This window comes from Pyrgilauda ruficollis, unplaced genomic scaffold, assembly GCF_017590135.1.
Source record: "Pyrgilauda ruficollis isolate IOZ18807 unplaced genomic scaffold, ASM1759013v1 scaffold200, whole genome shotgun sequence".
Taxonomy (NCBI): domain Eukaryota; kingdom Metazoa; phylum Chordata; class Aves; order Passeriformes; family Passeridae; genus Pyrgilauda; species Pyrgilauda ruficollis.
The window spans coordinates 426291-446832 of record NW_024519208.1 but is presented as its reverse complement, the minus strand read 5'-3'; the positions used below and the strand labels follow the sequence as shown (position 1 = coordinate 446832).

The window sequence follows — 20542 nt, the reverse complement described above, 5'->3', positions numbered from 1 at the left end:
GTGCCCGGGGAGGATGGCGGGGCTGGGCTTGGGGAGGTATCGGGGCCAGCTCTGGGGGGACGGGCCGGCTGTGAGGGAATCGGGGCCAGCCCGGGCGGGGGAGGGATCGGGGCAGCCCCGCCGGGAGCCGCTATCGGGGGCAGCGGGCGGGAGGAGCCGGCTGCCGTGTGCCGCGGCGGGCGGGACCCCAGCCCCGCGGCTGCCGGCTCCGGCCGTGCCCAGGGCTCTCGGGAATTGCCTCTCCTTCCCGGCTCGGCCCTGGGGTCACGGCTGGCAGCGCTCGGGGGACGCAGGGGGCACAGGGTGACACAGCGGCCCCGCTCCCGCCGGGGAGGTTCGTGGCTCCGGGGGGTTTGAGGGTGAACCTCTGTGACTGTGTGCTTCGGGTACCGGAGATGTGTGTGTTGCCCTCGATAGACAGCATCTGGATGTTGTAGTTTTGTTTCCCCTTTTGATTTCCCCTTCTAATTTCTGCTCTCAGCGTTTTGTAACTCTCTCAAGAAACTCCTTTGTGGCACCTGTGATAAAGAGAGCAGTGGGTTAGAAATTAAGCAATTGGTGGATTGATTTATCTGCATTTCGGTGTTATTCTGGGCTAATTAATATTTTTGCTGCTGTCTGCAGTCCAGTTCTTCTGTGTGAGGCCAGTCTGAGCAGGTGACAAGGGGTGGAACGGGCTGGTGTCCTAAGCACGGGTGTTTCTGTGCTTTCTGCCTTCTTGAGCCATCTGATCTTCTGTTCCTGAGCAGACACGCTTCACTTCTGGACGTGGTTGTACCAAAATCAATATTTGTCTGCTGTGGGTTTTGCATAGGCAAATTAAGGCTCCTGCCCACCTGCTGAGGCAGCACAGGGCTGTGTAAACAGGCTGGGGGAGCCCTGAGGGGAATTGCTCCCACATCTGCTGTGTCCCCACCTCCAGGATGGGGGGGACATGGGGCAGCAGAAGCCCCTGTATAGCCAGAAGTCCCCATGAGCCTCTTGGAATAATCTGGGAGGGGGATAACCCTTGTAACTTCACTGTCCCCTGCTCCTTTTCTCAGGGCACTGCTGCCATACTGGTTGTGGGTGGCTTTTGGAGTTATTTTTTGGCTGGTTGTGTCACTGCAGGGACAGTGTCCCACCCTGTGAGGGCTGGTGGTGCATCAGGGGAAGGAAGCACCGCCAAAGCCAGGCTGTGTCAGCTCTGGGTTTGTAGTGCTGAGCTGATTGTTTTGGAGTGGCTGCTGCTGCCTTGGGCTCTCTGGGAAGTTCCTGGTAAGAGCTGGGCATCTGGAAGAGGCTCAAACCCAGCCTTTTGTCTTGAAACCAGTGCAGAGCCACCACTTTCTCTTTAAATTCAACTGAAGAGATCATGAGAAGGATGTTTGCCTGTGTTGGGAGCAGCAGAGGCTGAGATGATTCTCTGCTGAGCTGGGTGATTTCAAACCCAGATCTCTGGGATCCCTGCAGGGGTCTCATTCCTTTTAGGCTCTTCTGAAAGGTCTGGGGTCTGCTGGCTCAGGGTGGGTTCTGAAAGCCTGGTAGGCTGATGGTCCTCCCCAGAGGCTCAGCTTGAACTGCTGTCAGGATTGTGTGTTATGCCCAGGTTCCTCATTCCTCTTGTGTTCCCATCATTAAATCCCTGTTGATGAGGGAGTGCGGACAGTTCTGCTCTGTGCTGGGATCCTGCCCCTCTGTTTGCTCTTGGCAGAGTGCTCTGGGTGAAACCCTGGAGTACAGGATTGTGTGGAAGCTTGCCTTGCTGCATCACAGAGTCAGAGTCCTTACAGCTGGAAAATACCTCCAAGGTCATTGAGTCCATCCTGTGCCCCATCCCCACCTTGTCCCCAGCCCAGAGCTCTGAGTGCCACATCCAGCCCTTCCTTGGGCACCTCCAGGGATGGGGGCTCCAAACCTCCCTGGGCAGCCCCTGCCACAGCCTGACCACCCTTTCCATGGAGAAATTCCTCCTGATGTCCAACCCAAACCTCTCCTGGCACAACTTGAGGCCATTTCCTCTTGTCCTGTCACGTGTTCCCTGGGAGCAGAGTCATCAAATCAGAATGAAGATACAGAGGCAGTACAGGAAATATCCTAAAGCAAGGACTCAGAAACTGGGGGATCTGTTGGATGGAAAGCTTGGGTTATTGGGCTCTTCTGAGATTGGCTGGGACATCTGCAGGGCACGAGAGGAGCCAGTGTCATGTGAATCTGGTCTTGGGGACATGCTCCAGGTCACTTGGTGGGTTTATGGCAAAGCAGGAATGAATTCAGCTCTCCCATCTCCCTGTCACTGCTCTTCTTCTGGCCTGGCCTTTGCTTGTTCTCTGCCACCTTTCTGTGATAGTGGAGAAAACAGCAGGGAGAAATAACAAACTTTTAAAATTACTTGATATGGACAGAATAAAGCAGGGGACTGAGGAGCAGTGTTTGCAGTAGCAGGAATGCAGGGGATACTCAGTAAGTTTCCTGGGGATACTAAATTGGAAGGAGCTGCTGACCCCCTGGAAGGCAGAGAGGCCCCACAGAGAGTCCCTCACAAATGGGGGCTGAGCAACACCCAACCATGTGACAAGTGACAAGGGCAAGTGTTAGATCCTGCCAGAAGCTCCCTATCCTTTTACCAGGATCTGGGAAGGTCAGCACATCTCAGGAAGTGATTACTCAGTGTAAAACATGGCCATGTGTGCTTATCCTTGCTGAAAGAATTGTTCTTAATGCTGCTTTGTGGATCCAAACCACATCTTTCTATGGAAGGGGGTGCATCACCAGAATGCTGCTTTATCTGGGGGTTTTATTTATTTATTTGAGTTAAAACCTCTCCACAGCACCACAGGCCGCCTTGAGAGGAGGACACAGGAAAACCATTGTTTGGCCATTGCAGGAAATTCATTGTCTGGCTCTGTCAAGCCAGGAGTGTCCCCCTCAGTCTTTTCTTCTGATCCTTTTTCCAGTGGACAAACACCTCTCTGCAGCTGTAGGACACCAACACTGAAGTGCAGTAGCTAAGTAATCCTCTGAAGAAGAAGAAGAGGATTATTTGCAGGCTCATTCTTCAGTAAAGGATTTCTCTCTCTTAGTGCTTTAGTGTAGCTGGTGTTCATGGGCCATTTGTTCTCCCCCTGAAATTCCCAGATCTCAAATGGGAGCAGCTGCAGAAGGGTGGGGTGAAGTTTTAATGGTGTTCTTAACCATCTTCATCCTTTGTTTTCTATTCACACATTTGAAAAATGCAAAGCAAAAGGCTCCCATTTCCAAACCATCAGTTACAAAGCGGTGTTGGGCAGTGTTGGTGTTGAGGGACAGCCCTGAGGCCTCAGCTGTGGCAGGGATGGGGACAGAGCCTCCTGTCCACACGCTGGGGCTTGCTGGAGACTGGTCCAGGAAAATAATATGTTTTCCTCTGTGCAAACATATTTAAGCTTGTACATCTCTGCAGAGGAAGAGCAGGCTGCTGGTACAGTCCCAGGTGCTGCTGTCTCCACAGGCTAGGTTAGAGTAGCTCAAATGAAAAGAAAAGCAAAAGCAACTCAAGAAAACAGCTGTGCCAGTGCAAAACTCTGCAGCCTCCAGACCTTACCTGAGGACAGCACCAAGGTGCAGCAGAACCAGCTGCTGTAAGTCCTGAGGGATTTGGGTACAGTGTGGCTCTTCAGACCCCACTGCTGAGGCTGCTGGTGGTGTTTTTAGGGGCAGATTTTAGTCTAGACTGCTTTCTTTTCTGTCATAATCCACAGTGCTGGTTTGCAGGGTTGGTTTGTGTGTTCTGTGTTTCCGTTCTGGGATTTGCAGGTAGGGACACATGGTGTTTTTGTCCTTAAGGAAGAAGGGGTGGAATTAAAACTCAGCAAAGACCTCTCTGTGTATTTCATCTGTGGGATCAGCTCTGCCAAAATCAGCAACACGGCTGATGCTGGGTAAACTTCCCAGGATTTGCTTCTGCCAGAGCTACAGCCACACTCAGTGGTGGTAACAGGAAGAATGAATCTGCATTTGTGCAGAATTTCTAAAATAACAAGGGGTGTTTGGTTTGGTACCAGCTGATTGTTTTTTGTTAAGCAGGAGTTTAGTGCTCAGCTAACAGGGATTATCTGTTTGTTCCAGGAGCTGGGAAGCACCACAGAGAGCCAGGAGCCAACAAATCATCTCAACACCTCAATGAGGCATTAAGTCTGGTGAGCTCTACACATTTCTCTTCCAAAGTATGAGCTCTGCTGGGTCCCACCCTGACCTGTGTGGCTGCCCCTGGGAGCTGCAGGTGTTCTGGCCGGGGCTCCCTGAGCATCCTCAGCCTTTGCCAGGGGCACTTTTGTTTGCTGCTGGATGATACAAACCTTCCAAGTGGCTGAATGAGATGCTGCCAGAGCTTCCTGTGCACAAGGAGAAATCAGGATCCTGTTTGGGGGGCTCCAGCCTTCCTCCTTTGGGTGATGGACATGAGTAGTTTGTACTGGATACCCTGGGCTCGTGTTTGTCACACACTGGGAACATTCCCAGTTCCAGGAGGTTTTCTGGATGCTGCTTAGTGGCATGTGCTGACCTGATTTTCTTTCTCCAATAGATCTATTGCTCTGTCTGAAACCTCACCAGGGAACACAAGTATTAGAAATGGCAGGTAAGAGCACCTTGGGTACAGCCAGTAGGGAGAGTGGTTTCAGGGAGTTGTTCATGATGCTGTAACATGTCAGGAATGTGACCTGTGTCCCTCTCCAAGATCTTGGTGATCCCTAAAGCTCTTCAGCTACTTCTTGTGGCTTGGTCACATTCACTTTCCTGCTGTGTCCTGATCTGTCACCTGAGGTTTGTGCTCAGGTGATAAAGGTTCAGGTGTGACTTGCTTGAAAGTTTTATGAGAGTAGAATTTATTCAGAAACAATGTACATGAGAATAATTCCTTCTTTCCAGAGGCTTTCCACAGTGTTCCTAGCTGTGCTATTGACATTAATCCATCTGAATTATACTTGTAGTGAAACTAGTAACAAAATTCCAACCTTTTTTAAAATAAGAGGAAGTCTGGAATTTGCCTCCAGCTGCTGCTCATGGGTGACGCAGTTTGGTTTTTGAAAGCATGGGGTGCATTTGCTGATCAGATGTGTTGAGGAGAGAACTGTAGCACTCCAAGCTCTGCAGTCAGACATAAAAGGGGATATTTTCATGTAATTTATTTTGTCTAATCTCAGAAGTAACCCAGAACAGCTGGCAACTGCAGGGTCTCTGGGTGGGAGGAGGTGGGCAGCAGCTGGGCAGCAGCAGAGAAGAGGTGTAATCCCCAGCTTTGTGTACCTAGCAAACAATCCTGGGGATGTTTGGACCATTTTATGAGCTTGAAAAATTACAAACTGCAGTGGCTGCTTGGTTTTGGCCCCACCACATGGGAGCTCTGCACTGGGAGCTGGCAGCAGCTCTGTCCATGACAGAAAATGGGAGAGAGCAGAACCAAAGGAACAATCTGCAGCTTCAGCTGTTGAAGAGGGACAGAACAAAAGTTTCCTCATCCCTCAGAAAAAAAAAAAATTGTTAGAGAATCGGCTTTTACTGTGATTGATTAATCTTGGTCTTCCTGGCTTCCCTAGAGACCTGTCCTTTCAGCTTTAAAAGCTGTGTCCCCTCCCCTTCCCTTGATCCAGCATTGTTAAATCCCTTTCTAGGCTGCAGGGACACACTGTGCAGGAGAAATCCCATTAGGTGTTTACAGCAAACAAAAAATTAATGCAGAGGAGTCCAAATTCCTGTGGACTTTGAAAGCATCCGTGGGCCATCAGCTCTCCACGGGATGGAGTCAGCAGTGGTGTTAACCAGTAACTCAAACCAGCCTGGAGAGCATCTGAATGAATGTAAAGTGGGTTTAAGGGAGAGGGGTGAGGAGGGGCTTGATGTTTGTTTTTATCAGGAGAAGTCAAATTGGGCTGGTGACTTCAGACATTTTTCCATAGCTCCTTCTGATGTATTCCCAGTGGGCGTTCTCACCGTATTTTCTGTGTGAAAATATGCATGAGGGAAAGCCTTTTTCCTTCCTCAAGCCTGGCTGCAGCTCCAGGCTCTTCCCTGCCAACCTTCAAACGGAGCTGAGGAGCTGCTCCTGCAAAATGTCTCCTCAGCCGGAGATAATGGGAAGGGAAGGGGAACTCTTGTGCTGACAGTTCTTGTTCAGACATTTCCTCTTGTCTCCTGTGCCATTTGGAGGTTTTCCCAGGACATTCTTCATCTCTTCCTCTGGTTGTTTTTAATTCTGTTTACTGGGGCTGAAGGAGGCTAGAGACAATTAGTCACAATGCCCTGGAATCAAACTTTAATCAGCTCTGGAAGGCAAGAGCAAACATTCCCAAACATGTAGGAGCACACATCCAGGCACACACACAAATCTGGGAGCTGACAGCAGCTGAGGATTTAGGCATTTCATTACTTGATTTTAAAACAGAAATTCTTCCCAAGGTAGAGTTTTCTTCACCATATAGCTTTTGGCAGCATTTGCTGATTTATTGTCTCTGAATGCAAAGCTTTTTCTTTTTTTCTTTGCCTTTTTTTTTTTTCCCTATGCCTTAACCTTGCAGGAAAAACTTGAATGTACCATTTTTCCATTAAAAATCTTGTATGTTTTCAAAACAAGATCATCCCTGACACAGAATCATGGAATCACAAAATGGTTTGGGTTGGAGGGGACCTCAAAGCCCATCCAGTGCCACCCCTGCCATGGCAGGGACACCTCCCACTGTCCCAGGCTGCTCCCAGGCCTGTCCAGCCTGGCCTTGGGCACTGCCAGGGATCCAGGGGCAGCCACAGCTGCTCTGGGCACCCTGTGCCAGGGACAGGAATTCCTTCCCAATTCTGACTTATTCCATGAACTGTATGATACCTGGGTACACAATTCCTTATTGTCCCAGGCTACAACAGATCCTGAAGCCTGACCCATGGCCAGAACATGCTCCTGCCTACCCAGAGCTGGTGGCTGAAGGTAAATCTGCTTGTCTGGACACTCCCCAGCCTTTCTTTCCTCTTGCTGTGGATTTTTGAAGGGTTGTAATTGAACACCTCTGTGCAGCTGTTTACCCCAGATGTTGCTGACACTTCCCCCTTCCTGAGGCAGCTCATCATGGAGCTTTAAAGTGGTTTCTTTCCTTGCAACACCTTTCACACAACTTCACACTGATGTGTAAAGGTGTTAAATCCACATGATGTTTATTAGCTTGTTCCTGTTCCCCTCTCTCAGCCTTGTGTGTAGTAGAACAAATGTCCTGTCCGCTGCTGAGAAAGAAAACCAATATATTTGTGGTCTGGGGAGAGGATGAACATGCAGCACTGCTGGGAAGGTGTGGAGGATAGTAGACATTTCTGCTCCCAGCTGAAATGTGTGTTCTGTGTTCCAGAAAAGGTGAATAACTTCCCACCGCTCCCCAAGTTCATCCCTCTGAAACCATGTTTCTACCAGAATTTTGCTGATGAAATCCCCATCGATTACCAGTTCCTGGTGAAGAGAATCTATCATGTGTGGATCTGTAAGTTGAATAAAAAACACCTGTGCTGGAAAAAGGTATTTGTGTAGTAAAACTCCATAGATCTCAATGACTAATGTGCTTTAAAGTTTTGATGAGGAGCAATGATCCCCCTTAGAATACTCTAATATAACTTAATACCTGAATTTTAAGCTGCCTTGAATCCTTGAGAGATCTTGAAGAAAGGAGGTTATCAGTGCTGGAAAAGTCTATTAGTAAATCTGAGGGACAAAGCAGACCATGTTTGATACCTTTATTAATGTCAAATGGTCATAGAATTCCAGACTGGTTTGGGTGGGAAGGGACCTTAAAGCCCATCCAGTCTCACCTCTGCCATGGCCAGGAACACCTTCACTATCCCAGGTTGCTCCAAGCCCTGTCCAGCCTGGCCTTGGGCACTGCCAGGGATCCAGGGGCAGCCACAGCTGCTCTGGGCACCCTGTGCCAGGGCCTGCCCACCCTGCCAGGGAACAATTCCTGCCCAAGATCCCATCCAGCCCTGCCCTCTGGCAGTGGCAGCCATTCCCCTGTGTCCTGTCCCTCCATCCCTTGTCCCAAATCCCTCTCCAGCCTTTTTTAAACCCTATTTAACTCCCAAAAAAAGCTACCTTAAAGAAATTCCCCATTCCCCTAAAGGAAGAGGAATAGGAGAATTTCAGACAAAATAAATGTGGCCCATTTGCTGCTACCTGGCTCCCCACCTTGTTCTAGAAAGGCCAAAATTCCCTCTTATTCCCACATTTCCCTTCCCAATGGAAACACTATCTTCTAGCTGCATGCTGGCTCTTTAACTCTCCAGAGCCCCCCAAACGTCCTGCTGGAGTTGGGAACTGATCCTGTGACAGCTGGTGATGTGCTGATACTCTGTGTGAACAGAGCTCCTGGCCCTGGGCTCCTGTTGTTTGCCTCAGCCATTGAGGACCCAGGAATGAAAATTGACCATTCTCCTGCAAGGAATGAAATCGGTGTGGCAGTCCTAGGAAACCACAGGGAATGCTTTGCAAGATTAAGAATCTTTTTGCCTTGCTTATCTTTTTTTTCCCCCAAATGCTTGTCATCCTCTTTACCCTTCTCACTGAAGGCAAGCTTGTTTTCTGCCAGCTCTGCATTTGGTGGCATGGCTTTTATTCCAGATGCACGGGATGTGTGTAGGAGAGAGATTTGTGTGCATAAATAATGGCATAATCCATGGCTCCATTGTTCTTTGGTTATGTGGAGCTGCTGCAATGAGCTCTGTAATTTTCTTGCCTGAAGAAGCTGCCTGTCCCTCCAGACTCACTGGTGCGATGTTGAAGCTGTAAAGCCGCCTTTGTCCTCCCCTCTCCCAAAACAAAGAGTCCCTCAGTCGAGTTAATGGCAGGCTGGAGGAGAGCCAGGGATTTGGGCATGGCCAGGAGAGCTGCCATCTGCACCAGGAGTTTCACATTTCCATCTCCTGCACTCAGGAGTTTCACATTTCCATCTGCAGTGCACTTCCTTTGGGAGTCTCCCTGATTTTTTGGTGTGGGTTGGAGAGAGATGTGTAAAGGGAAGAAGGTAAACAAGGAAAGGGCAGTTTTGAAAAGTAGAAACACACAAGTCGTTGCTGGAAGGGTGATTGCTCATTACTTTAATTGGATGTGAGCACTGGATTAAGGTGGAGGGAGGTTTGGGGAAGGTTGTACCAGAGCTCCCACTGCTGGAGAGCAAACTCCAGCCTGAGGCACAGGGAGAGCCAAAAGTTCCTTAGAACTCTGCAGATGCCCCTGGCTTGGTGTTGTTTTGTTGGGTATTTAAAAATAAGTAATTTTGGAGAATAAATAGCTTCTGAAAATGAATATTTGGAGAAGTACAACTAATTGGTGTGTAAAGGAAATATCACAGATTCATGGAATCCCTGAATGGTTTGGGTTGGAATTACCTTAAAGCCCATCCAGTGCCACCCCCTGCCATGGGCAAGGACACCTTCCACTATCCCAGGGTGTTCCAAGCCCTGTCCAGCCTGGCCTGGGACACTTCCAGGGATGGGGAATCTACAAACTGTTAGTTTAAATACATAGAATTAATTAATTTAAAGAACTCATATTCTTCCCCCCAGCATTAACACACATCCAAACCATTGTGTACAAAGCTTTGTTGGCTACTCAGAAGACATGTTCTTTGCAGTAAAATAATGTTTTATTTTACTCTCAGGCCACGTGTAAGTCAGAAGTAGCAGCTGGCTATAGGTTTTGTTCCCCTGACTGTGTTGTCAGTATGATTTTGTGACCATAAAACCTTGCAGTTGTTTAGGACCCCCAAGCTGTGTGAAGGCAGGTGGGTCAGTGCCCAGGAGGACCAAGGCAGTGATGAGCAGATGAGCTGCAGAGCCATGGCAGGGAGTGGAGTGGGGCATGGGCAGGGTTCCCTTGGCACAGGTGAAGAGAAATTCAGGGTTTAATTTTGCCTGAATAACTGAGGCCAAGGTCCAGAGTGTCACCATGAGTTTATCACCAGGCTGTGCTGGAGGGCCTTTGGTGTTTGGACCTTCCACCTTCTCCTTTCTGTGTGCTTGTTGATACAGGTTACCACAAAGGGTTTGAAGAGTCACCAGCAGTTTTCCAAAACAGGAGCTTGTAAATTGGCCTCTTTGAGCCTGGCAGTGCCTGGGCGGATGCAGGGACAGCTGTGGGGAGCCCCTGGCTTGGGGCTGAACCCCCTTTCCAGGGGTGTGGGCTCCAGGAAAATGGGGAGCAGCAGCCCTTCACATAGTACTACTTAGTGCAGCACTGCTGTGCCCTGGGGGCCTTTGTCAACTGTTCCTTTTTATCCAAGTGACAGGAACGGGGATGTGAAAAGGCCTCTAAGCCACCCCTGTGGTCCCATATTCTCAGCTTGATTGGAGTTTGTTTATCCCCTTGCTCAAGGCAGCACTGCCAAGGCCCCAGGCTGATATCCAGGCTTCCTCAGAGGCCCAGGGAAGCAGAGAGAGAGCCTGCAAGGCACTGAGCTGGCACAGAGATGGCTCCTGAGGCAGCCCCAGACAGCACAGTCAGTCAGAGGCAGGGGCAGGGCTAGGGTACCCCCCTCTCCTCTCACAAAGGGGTTTTACTATAAATGGAATAATTAGACCTTGCTCATAATTCATAATAACACTGGCTTGAGTGTTCTATTGGTCACATCAGTTGCTACCTAAGCTCTCCATGGTTTGACAGGTCATAAAAGTGTTCCCTCATCCCTGTGCTGCAGAATCCCTCTGGAGCTGGATGTTCCTGTGCTCCCAGCTCCAGGTCACACAGGAGCCTGTGCCTCGCTCAGAGCAGCTGCACTGCTGCCCCAGGGGCCCTTCCCACTGCAAACCTGGGGGATTCAGAGTCCTGAGGTATCCTGAGTTAGGAGGGATCCACAGGGACCATCAGTCCAGCTCCTGGTATTAAACAGGAGACCCCAACAAGCCCACCCTGAGCACCCCTGGCAGCGCTGTCCAAACGTTCCTGGAGCTCTGGCAGCCTTGGGGCCGGGACCATTCCCTGGGCAGCCTGGGCAGTGCCAGCACCCTCGGGGCCAAGAACCTTTCCCTGAGCTCCATCCCAACCCTCTCACACAGCCCCAGCCATTATCTTTTGTTTCCTTTTCTCCCGAAGTCCTGGAAGTGCCCCACCCCACGTTCTCTCCTGTGCCCTCTCCCCAGTTTACTGCATCACGCTGGCCGTGAACCTCATCGCCTGCCTGGCCTGGTGGATCGGGGGAGGCTACGGGGCCAACTTCGGCCTGGCCATCCTCTGGCTGATCCTCTTCAGCCCCTGTGGCTACGTCTGCTGGTTCCGACCTGCCTACAAAGCCTTTCGGTGAGTGCCAGCCCAGGAGGTGCTTCTGGTGCAGTTCCCTCTGGAAGTTTCCTCAGTTGTTACTGGGGAGAGCTGCTGGGGGAGATCTCTCTGGCTGGGATGAAGTAAACAATGTCCTGTTTACTTTCAAAATGAAGAAGAATGTGGCTACTTCTAAATGCTAGATATAGGACTGACGGTCACATAAGATTGGAGGTGAGCAGTTTGGCACTTCTGAGAGAGTTAAATTCGTATTTTACTTAAATATCTCAAACTTAGCAGCACCCTCATCTCAGTGCAGCATTAAAATAGGTACTAATTTGGTAAAGCTTCATTGAGGCTTATTTTGATGGAAGACTATTATTAGTTTTTGAGAACTCTTCTGATTCCTGTCTCCAGCTACTTGAGAGCTTGTCTGCTTAGCTTTTTAGATAAAAGTAGTTCCCTGGAGTCAGTCCTTCTGAAACTCCACAAATATTTAAAGCCATCCTACATTTTTCCTTTAATTAATAATCATTTGCATTTGCTGTGGACCATGAGGCATCACTCAAACATTAATGTATAAAGCCTGGCAGAGCTAGGAGGGTCCTGAGCAGTTCCCAGCCTGACACAGGGAAGGGAGGGCCCTGCCCAGTGCCACCATCACACCCCACACACCAGTCAGGGGTTTGCCCTCTGGAGGTGAAGCTGTTCCTGGTAGGATACTCTGGATTTTGATTATTCACCAGACTCTGTGATGAGCTGGTTTGGACAGCAGCAAAAGCAGCTGATGGAAATGGGAGGTGACAGGTGGGTCCTGTCTAACCCATGATAAATTAATTGTTTAAATGCGCTTCTGAGCTGATGCTTTGTGTGCCCACAGCACTGGGCACTGGATGCTGGATGCTGTTAAATCACCAGTGGCATCATGGAGTACAGGGGAGGGTCATTTCTGCTGAAAAGAGAAGGGTTGGATTTGTCTCAAAGTTCCAAATGATGTGAAAATCCCAGCTCTGAACTCTTGCCCTGTGGGGCTGGAGTTTGTCCCCATCCTGAGCTCAGAAGCCCCAGGGCCTCCAAGTCCTGGAGCTCTGTTCAAAGAGGAATTTCCATTCTAAAGTCTGGGAAAAATTACTCCTCCCTGCCGACCTCCCCCGGGCTCCACAAGGGCCGTTTCTCATTATTCCTTGAACACTGTTTGGATGTGTTTATGCAATGAATGCTGAGAGGTCCCTGAGGTTACTCTGTGCAGGGACTTGCAGTTAAAAAAAGACTCAGCCCCAGGGACAGAGTGGGGAGCGCAGGGATCATCCCCTGGGACAGCAGTTGGGCTGGAAATCACTGTGGAGGGGCAGCACTGTTGGGATAACAAGTGGTGATTGCAGAGGCAAAATCAGCCCTGCTTGTCCTGGAGGAGGCCACCCTTCAGTGCTGGCACCCTGTCCTGTGACAGGGTGACATCCTGTGAGGATGCTTCTCTAAAACCTTTGTCATCCCACTGTATCCCAAATTAAATTAGCTGCAGAGCTTTGGTGCTAGGGCAAAGCTGTAGCAAATCTGCACCAGAAAGCTGGATGAGAAATCACCTTTTCTCTGTATCCCCACTAATTCCTGCAGATCCTTTCAAATGAAGACTCCTTCAGCCCCTTCAGGTTGGAGTTGCAAGAGTCTGTTTGAAGGCTCAGCCTCGAGCCTAATCCTTGTTAATTGGATTCTGACAGGCACCACTGTCAGCAGGCCCTGCCTAAAGTATTTCTTTCTCAATGCTGTACTCTGAGGTGGTATTTGAAGGGTGGGATTGTGAGGATACTCAAGGATAATAAATCTTCAAGAGCCACCATCTGTGACAGACACCCAGGCCAGCACAGGCAGCGCTGAGGAGCGTGGGTGTGACTGGAGGCTTCTCAACGTGCCTCACCTCCTTCATCTCCTCCCAAGGCATCAGGGGCTAGAATTATAAAATTAACAACCATCAGCATAATAAAAATAATTAAAATAATAAGCATTTAAATACTTTCAGGGTTTAAGCAGGAGCTGGCAGTGATTGGAGCTCTTTTAACTCCCCTTTGCACCAAACTGCCTCACAAGCATCTTTTTTGTAGGTCTGTAGATAAATCATTGGCCCTTTGAGTTCCTTAGAGTTATGGGAATCATTTGTATCATTAAAAATGATAGTTTGAGGAACTTAAGATGTGGCTGGTTTGATGGGATGAAGATGTGTTATGACAGAGCCCAGACTTGAGCAGGGCAGTGCTGGGCCCCCAGTGCACCCATGACAGAGACTGTGAATGTGTCTGGTCAACATCTTGCTTGGGGTCATTTTCATGCTAATTATGAATTATGAATAATTATTGTACCTGCATAAACTCAAGGACCTCACCTGTACATCCTGATGACGGGGAGCCTGCAGAGATGGGAAGTGTGCCTCTGCTTTCAGGGTACCACCCACCTCTCTCATGGCTGCTTTCCCTCCTATGATGTCCCAGTGCTGGATTATTTACCATGGGTGTGAGAACATGATGACAAGCAGACACTGAGACATTCCCAGCTGGAATTCTTGTGCTCAGTGATCCTTTCTAGTGTATAGACAAGCTCTGCCTGCCAGCATCAGGCCCCTGTGTGCCTCCTTGCCAGAGCAGAGCTGGGCAGGTGTCAGGTTGGGCTGATATTCGGTCAGAGAATGATTCAGACTCTCTGTGTAGGAGACTCGTGTCCCTCAGCCTCTCCTTGTGTGTCATCATACGTGCAATTCCTCAGGGAGGGCAACTGCAAGAGCCAGGTTATTGGGAGACAATCTGTGCTGCTGAGTCATGGAGCTGTGTGCTCTCACTGCCAGGGAAGGGGGAGAAGCCTCCCCACACACAGCCATGGAGGGAACCCTCTGGAGTCACCACTGTAGAGGGTTTGAATGTGGTGGTGGGGTCAGACATGGGTGTGGAGCAGCACAAGGTGCCAATGCCCCCCTGACCTCCTTTCTTCCTCCACAGGTCGGACAGTTCCTTTAATTTCATGGCCTTTTTCTTCATCTTTGGGGCGCAGTTCCTCCTCACGGTGCTGCAGGCGATCGGCATCTCTGGATGGGGAGCGTGGTAAGTGGGAATGTCCCAGCAGGCCCAGGAGCTCTGGGCTGTGGCTGCTTCCATGGGCTTGGAGAGACTGATGGGAGCCTGTACCAGGTGGAGAGGAGGAAGCTTTCTGATTTCCCCAGTGGCATAGCTGTATCTGCTCTTGGGGTGCACAGTTCGGGTTTCATTGCTGTGTTGGGCAGAAATCAAGGCCAAGTTGGATGGGACTTGGAGCAGCTTGGTCTAGTGGAAGGTGTCCCTGCCCATGTGGTCTGGCTGGGTTTTAAGGTCCCTTCCAACCCAGATAATTCTATGATCTTCACCTGGTTGCTCTTTGTAGCCTCTTCCCTCAGTGTCCATTTCTTTTACGGTGTAGCAGCCTGTGTCAGGCTCAGCATTGCCCTCAGTGCTGGCAGCACACGGTGAGCTGAGTGTGGTGACTCATTGCTGGCCTATGAGAAGTACTGTGAGAGTTCTGAAATAAATGGGAGCTTGTTAGTGTCTGTCCCTGGTTGTGTTATAATTGTTTGGCATTTTAACTTCCTGTCTATAGAGACTTGAGAGCAATTCCTGCTGAAACTACAAGTAATGGAAAGTCTTAGCACTCCATTTAGCTCTGGTTTCAGAATTGCTGATGCCTCACCTGGTTTTTGCCAGAAAAGGAATGGAGATGGAGTGTAAATGACAGGACTCTGTTGTTCCCTGATCCCAGTTCTGGTCTCTAGATGCACAACAAAAGCACCTTGAGAATATGTCTTCTATTCCCAAAATCCATGCAGCTGGCTGTCCCTTAAAGCTCTCAGACTGGATTAGTGAGGGATGCTGACAAGTGAGTGTTGAGATCTTGGGGAAATACCTGCATTGAATTCTGTCAGTTGTTTTCATTGTTCCTTTCATTTTCAATAGCTTAAAAGCTGCCTTGTAATGTCTGGGTTACGAATCACAGAAACAGAGAACACTTTGGGTTGAAAAGGACCTTAAATCCCATCCCATTCCACCCCCTGCCATGGCAGGGACACCTTCCACTGTCCCAGGCTGCTCCAAGCCCCGTCCAACCTGACCTTGGACACTTCCAGAGATCCAGGGGCAGCCACAGCTGCTCTGGGCAACCTCTGTCGGGGCCTTATAAGCACATAAACAGTTTGTCTAATAACAAGGACACTTTGAAAAGCAGATTATAATGCTATTGTGTCTCTTTTTCTGTTTCTTCCAGTGGATGGTTGGCAGCCGTCACCTTCTTCAGGACCAGCGTGGCAGCTGCTGTGTTCATGCTGTTCCCTGCCGTCATGTTCACGATGTCAGCAGTTGCAATGCTCATCTGCATTATAAGGGTAGGTTCTGCTAGTGGAAGATGTCCCTGCCCATGGCAGGGGAGCACAATGAGATGAGTTTTAAGGTTCCTTCCAGCCCAAGCCATTCTGAGATTCTGGGATTCTTCAGATCTCTCTCTGCCTTGGAGAATCCCTGCTGTGTATCACAGTAATGTGAAGAGGCAGCTCAGCAGCCACCACAAGCCATCACTGCTTTGAAAGGTTGCACAATGCAGTCAGTTGATGTCTCTCAGAGTTTCTGGAGGACAAATCTAGACAGCACAAGACAGCTCAGGCTGGAAATTGTCACGGTGTCATGTGGTGATGTTGCTTTGTGTCATGCAAAGCAAGCTTCATGTGGAGGAACCTGAGGCTCTGTGAAGGGGAGAGGTTTGGATTGGATATTAGGAAACATTTATTTTCACAGAAAGGATTGTAAAATGTTGGAACAGGCTGCCCAGGGTGGTGGTGGAATCATCATCCTTGGGAGTGTTCAGAAAATGTGTGGATGTAGCCCCTGGGGACATGGGTTAGTGGTGACCATGGTGGTGGAGCTGGGCTGATGGTTGGACTTGGTGGTCTTGGAGGTCTTTTCCAGCCTCAGCAATCCTGTGATTCCATGATTTGTTGTTCCTTGGGATGGTCAGTGGTGAAGCACCTGCAGTGGGGACCAGGTGGCAGGGTGGGAACTGGGTCTCTGCAGGAGCAAGGATTTGTAGTAGGACTCTCTGGAAAGCTTTGACAGGCAGGGAAAATGTCAGAACCCAAGACATCCCTCTGGATGCCCTGGATAGCTCAGAATCCTGGCAGGGGCTCAGAGACCCTGGCAGGAAGCCAGAGACACTTGGGAATTCGATCTCAACCCATGGAGCAAATTACCAACGTTATATGATGAATTACAAGTCACAAAAGTTTAAGTAACATAACAGTAGTTGTCACAGGGTGAAAGGTGAAATTTTGAAGAATTTGACTATGGGGGTCTAAGGGACAAAATGGAAGAATTTAGGCGTTGTCCTCTCCTTCTTCCTTGTTCTTCCTAGCCTCCATCTTCTTGGTGATGGTGGCACTTTGGGACTGGTGTAGAGTAAAAAGTCACTGTCTGACATAGGTGATAGCTATTAGAACATAACTGTAAATATCAAATACGTAGTTTATAGTATAAAAGACAACACCAGCCCTGTGGGAGGGCAGTGTGCCTCAGACTGACCTGCAAAACAGACCTCAGCAAGCCAGACAGAAAATGTGTTAGATAAGAAATAATAAACAACCTCGAGAAGGACAGACGAAGACTTCTGACTTCTTCTTCGACAGCTGGGTTGTGGAAGAGAGACTTTTTAACACTCCTTGGGATCACCTTGACCAAAGAGGATCCCGAGAGGAAAACAGAAGCTCTGTGGCAGCAGTGGTGTTGGACTCTGTGTTGGAGAGGTTTCAACCCCTGGCCTGGGCTGGCTGCCTTGCTGTGGGATCCCCCACCTGAATGGTGGGCATGCTGCTGGAATGTGTTCAAGTTTTGGGTTGATTTTCTCCGTCTGCACCTCTGTTCCCTGCATTACTGTATTTCTTGTGCTTTGTTCCTCGAAAATGCAGCTCTTCATAGAGACAGGAACAAATCCTGTTGCCAAGTGGCTCTGCAGGGGCTCAGCTCTGGGCTCCTGGTGCTGACTCTCCTCTTGTCCTCCCTTTTATCCCTTAGGTACATAAAATTTACCGAGGGGCTGGTGGAAGCTTCCAGAAGGCTCAAGATGAGTGGAACAGCGGCGCATGGAGGAACCCTCCCAGCAGGGAGGCCCAGTACAGCAATTTTTCTGGGAACAGCCTGCCAGAGTATCCCACAGTGCCCAACTACCCCTCTGCAAACCAATGGCCTTAAGCAGCAACAGCTGCAAACTGCCTGGAGTCTCTCCTTTTTGGTCTTTTTATTCTTGTTCTTGGAAAAGATCATTTGCATTCCCTCCCAAGCACCCCACTCATCTCGAGGACCTTTCTGGTTCTTGTCTCCTGATCCCTGAGGAATATCCATGCTCTCAGCCCTTCCCACCTCCACTGCACTGCACGGCCATGGCAGAAAGCTTTTTGTTTGCCTTGAGTCACCAGTATTTGCCTCGTTGCAGACTAAGAACAAACCCTTCGCTGCCCTTGCTTGAGGGAATCCTCTCCTGACCATCCCTGGAAAAGGCTCAGCTTCCCCACGATGGCAGCACTCCCACAGCTGCTCCTGCCCCTGCTCCTGCTCAGCTTCCATGGAATGCCCAGCACAGCATCACGCCATCTGTAGCAAAAGCAATCAGAGCATTAGTAGCGACTGGTGTTTACTCTCCTGGATGAATAATGTGGAATTTTTCACTCTAAGGGAAATGTAGCACTTAAATTATTTGGTACTAGTGACACTGAAGTGATTTGTGAAAGCTCCACCCTCCGTGGGAGGATCCCTGCAGGTAACAGAGGTGCCCTGGGTGAGTCCTCGGATGGGAAGTCCCCACAATCCTCCTTTGCCTGCTCAGACTGTTGTGATGCTACAGCTCTTGCTTTCCCTTTTTGCTGCCAAAACCTCTTGCTGGATCTGTGTGTTCCAAAGGTACGGATTCATCTCCTTAGGTTCATGATTTCTCTGTAAAGCCTGAATCAAAACCCAGTGGAAACCAGTGCAGAGCTGACACTGGGCCTTGGTGATGTTCACCCTGGTACAGGGACTCAGCACGAGATTTCCCCACCATGTAACTTCCAGCCAGGTTTTGTGCTGGATGCAAGATAATGATTGATCTCAGTGCTGGAGCCCCAGTGTGGTTTGGAAATGCTTCTGTTACAATGAATAGTTTAATTCTGCCTTCTGGTGTAGCTGACCTCCAGATGTTACAGTGGGGTCTGGGAGATCAAGGGAAGTTTGTTGGTCCTCATGGCTGCTGTTGGCTCTGTAGTTGGCAGGACTTCCATGAGAGAGAGATTCCTGCCTTTCTCCAACGATCAGCTGAAGGGAGGATGAAGCTATTGGGAGGGATTGTTTTCCCTGAGATTATCCTCCACCTTGTCATTCATCTCCATTCTGTGCCTGAGCCATCCAATTCCCTGTGTCCTACAGTGATCCAGGCAGCAAAGGCTGCGGTTTCCTCTTCCCCCTCAGCCTGCTGTGAATTTTTTAAAACCTGTCCAAACTGGGAGGTCAGTTCCCAATTTTTTTATAGGGAGTGAGTGTTTCAAGTCTTTGGCTCTCAAAGTTTTGGCCAATGATCCAGAGTGCTCCATTTGGGAGACCTAGGAGGGGTTGGGCACCCTGGGGATCAGACCCAGAGCCTGCTGCCTTGGCAGGCTGTTGATGGGGTTATTCCAAATTCCTAAATTCACACTGAGCAACTGGAAAACACAACTGGCTCCTGGAAAGGGACAGGGACATGGTCCTAGCTAGGTGGAATTGATTTGCAAGTGGTCTTTTGAAATTTTTTCTCTACATGTGCCTTATCTAATGAAATCACAGTACACAGAGGAGAGCTCCCGCTTCCCCCTCACCCCTGCAGAATTCCGTTTCCCTGTTAACTCATCCTGTGTCACGCTGTAAATAATGAGGGAAGCACAGTCTGGAATCTGCAAGACCCCTGTGTTACCAGGGCCAAAGCAAAAGCAACCCCAGATTTCCCCAAATTTCCGTTTACAGCCACACTGACCCCTGCTGCAGGAGCAGCCCTCCACTAGCTCTGGGATGTGGAATGTGCTCCCAGCACCAGGGGTTTTTCCTGGAGAGTGTGCAATGTGCTTGGGAGGACGAGCTCTTGGAGCCTTCTTATAACAGAACATGACCTGATGGCATTGTGAAGCTTTTAGGTGCCTTTGTCTAGTGTCAAATGTAATTTTAAATGTTCTTTGTCGCTTGCCATCGGAGTGATGAAAGAACTGCCTGGCGTTGACTCCCTGGAAATACGATGGATGCACCACGGGGTGAGGGCTGAAGGTGGGATTGGCCACTCCTGGGAGCCAGGACATGGTGCACCTGTGTCCCTCAGTCCTGCCCCTTGCCATCCTCTTGCCAAAATTCTTCAAAACCATTTGATACCTGCCCCATTTCAGTGTGTCAAGTTGGAGGTTTTGAAGGAACCAAGAGGAGAAGCGTTGCTGGGGGCTCCACATCCTACTTCTCTTTGGGATTTTCCCCTTGGAGAATCTGGGGGCTGTGTTGAAGCACCCACCCTCAGTCACACTGGAAATGTTTGATGCAAGGAGAGGGGGTGCCTGGGAGCCTGCCCACCGGAATGGTTGGAGCTGGACACCGAAATCACACCCTGTTAGCCTGCACTGCCTGAGATCCCTGTGGAGATCAATGCACCTCCAGGTGGGAGCTCCATCCCATCCCCTCCCTCCTCTTCAATGCCAGAAACCGTAATTCCAGAAAGTCCAACACGCTGCCTGAACAAATGGCTTAATTTTTTTCTTTTTTTTTTTGGACTCCTCTATATGTTTTTAAATGTTTACATTAGATTTCTAAAAGTTCTTAACACCATTAACCCGGCCCTGGCTCCTGGTGTGGTTGGGCGTCACGTGGCGTGTCTGTGTGTGATGTTTCGTGTCACCTGTGGAGCTCTGGGTTTTGTTTGTGTTTTTCTCCTGATCACAAGACAATAAATGCTCATCCTGTGCTTGATGAGGAGAACTGGCCGCATCAGAGAAGTGTCTGTTCCTAGGTAACCGGAGTTATCTGGCAGAGGGAAATGGCAAAATCTCTATGTTCCTCCAAAGTCTCCCACTGCATGTTGTTTTCTCTGTGAAAGAACAGCACATTGATGGATGAGGCTCATCCTCTGTGCTGGGGACTGGTGTGAGTGGCTTGTTGTGGTTGTGCTCTCAGAGATGCAGCTTTGACCAAAGGGGCTGCCATTGTTCCCATCTGCTAACAATGGGACTGGGAGAGCAGAGGTGTGGAGAAAGTCCCATCTCCCAAGCAC

At 49.6% G+C, this 20542-nt stretch overlaps 1 protein-coding gene across 3 annotated transcripts in view; it reads left to right on the top strand.

The window, feature by feature from the left end:
- The window catches only part of SCAMP4 (secretory carrier membrane protein 4), a 20564-nt gene extending 314 nt beyond the window's left edge, over positions 1-20250 (top strand). Inside the window, exons 1-8 of one of the 3 annotated variants that reach the window (XM_041467139.1) lie at positions 87-334; positions 4087-4157; positions 4544-4597; positions 7347-7475; positions 11122-11278; positions 14224-14325; positions 15515-15632; positions 17308-20250. In XM_041467139.1, coding sequence (XP_041323073.1) covers positions 4591-4597; positions 7347-7475; positions 11122-11278; positions 14224-14325; positions 15515-15632; positions 17308-17484 — 690 coding nt within the window. In that variant the 5' untranslated portion in view covers positions 87-334; positions 4087-4157; positions 4544-4590 and the 3' untranslated portion in view covers positions 17485-20250. Of the gene's footprint in view, positions 1-86; positions 335-2684; positions 3600-4086; positions 4158-4543; positions 4598-7346; positions 7476-11121; positions 11279-14223; positions 14326-15514; positions 15633-17307 lie in introns of those variants that run through there. The other 2 variants (XM_041467140.1, XM_041467138.1) reach the window with 2 other exon arrangements.
- Positions 20251-20542: the final 292 nt, after the last annotated feature.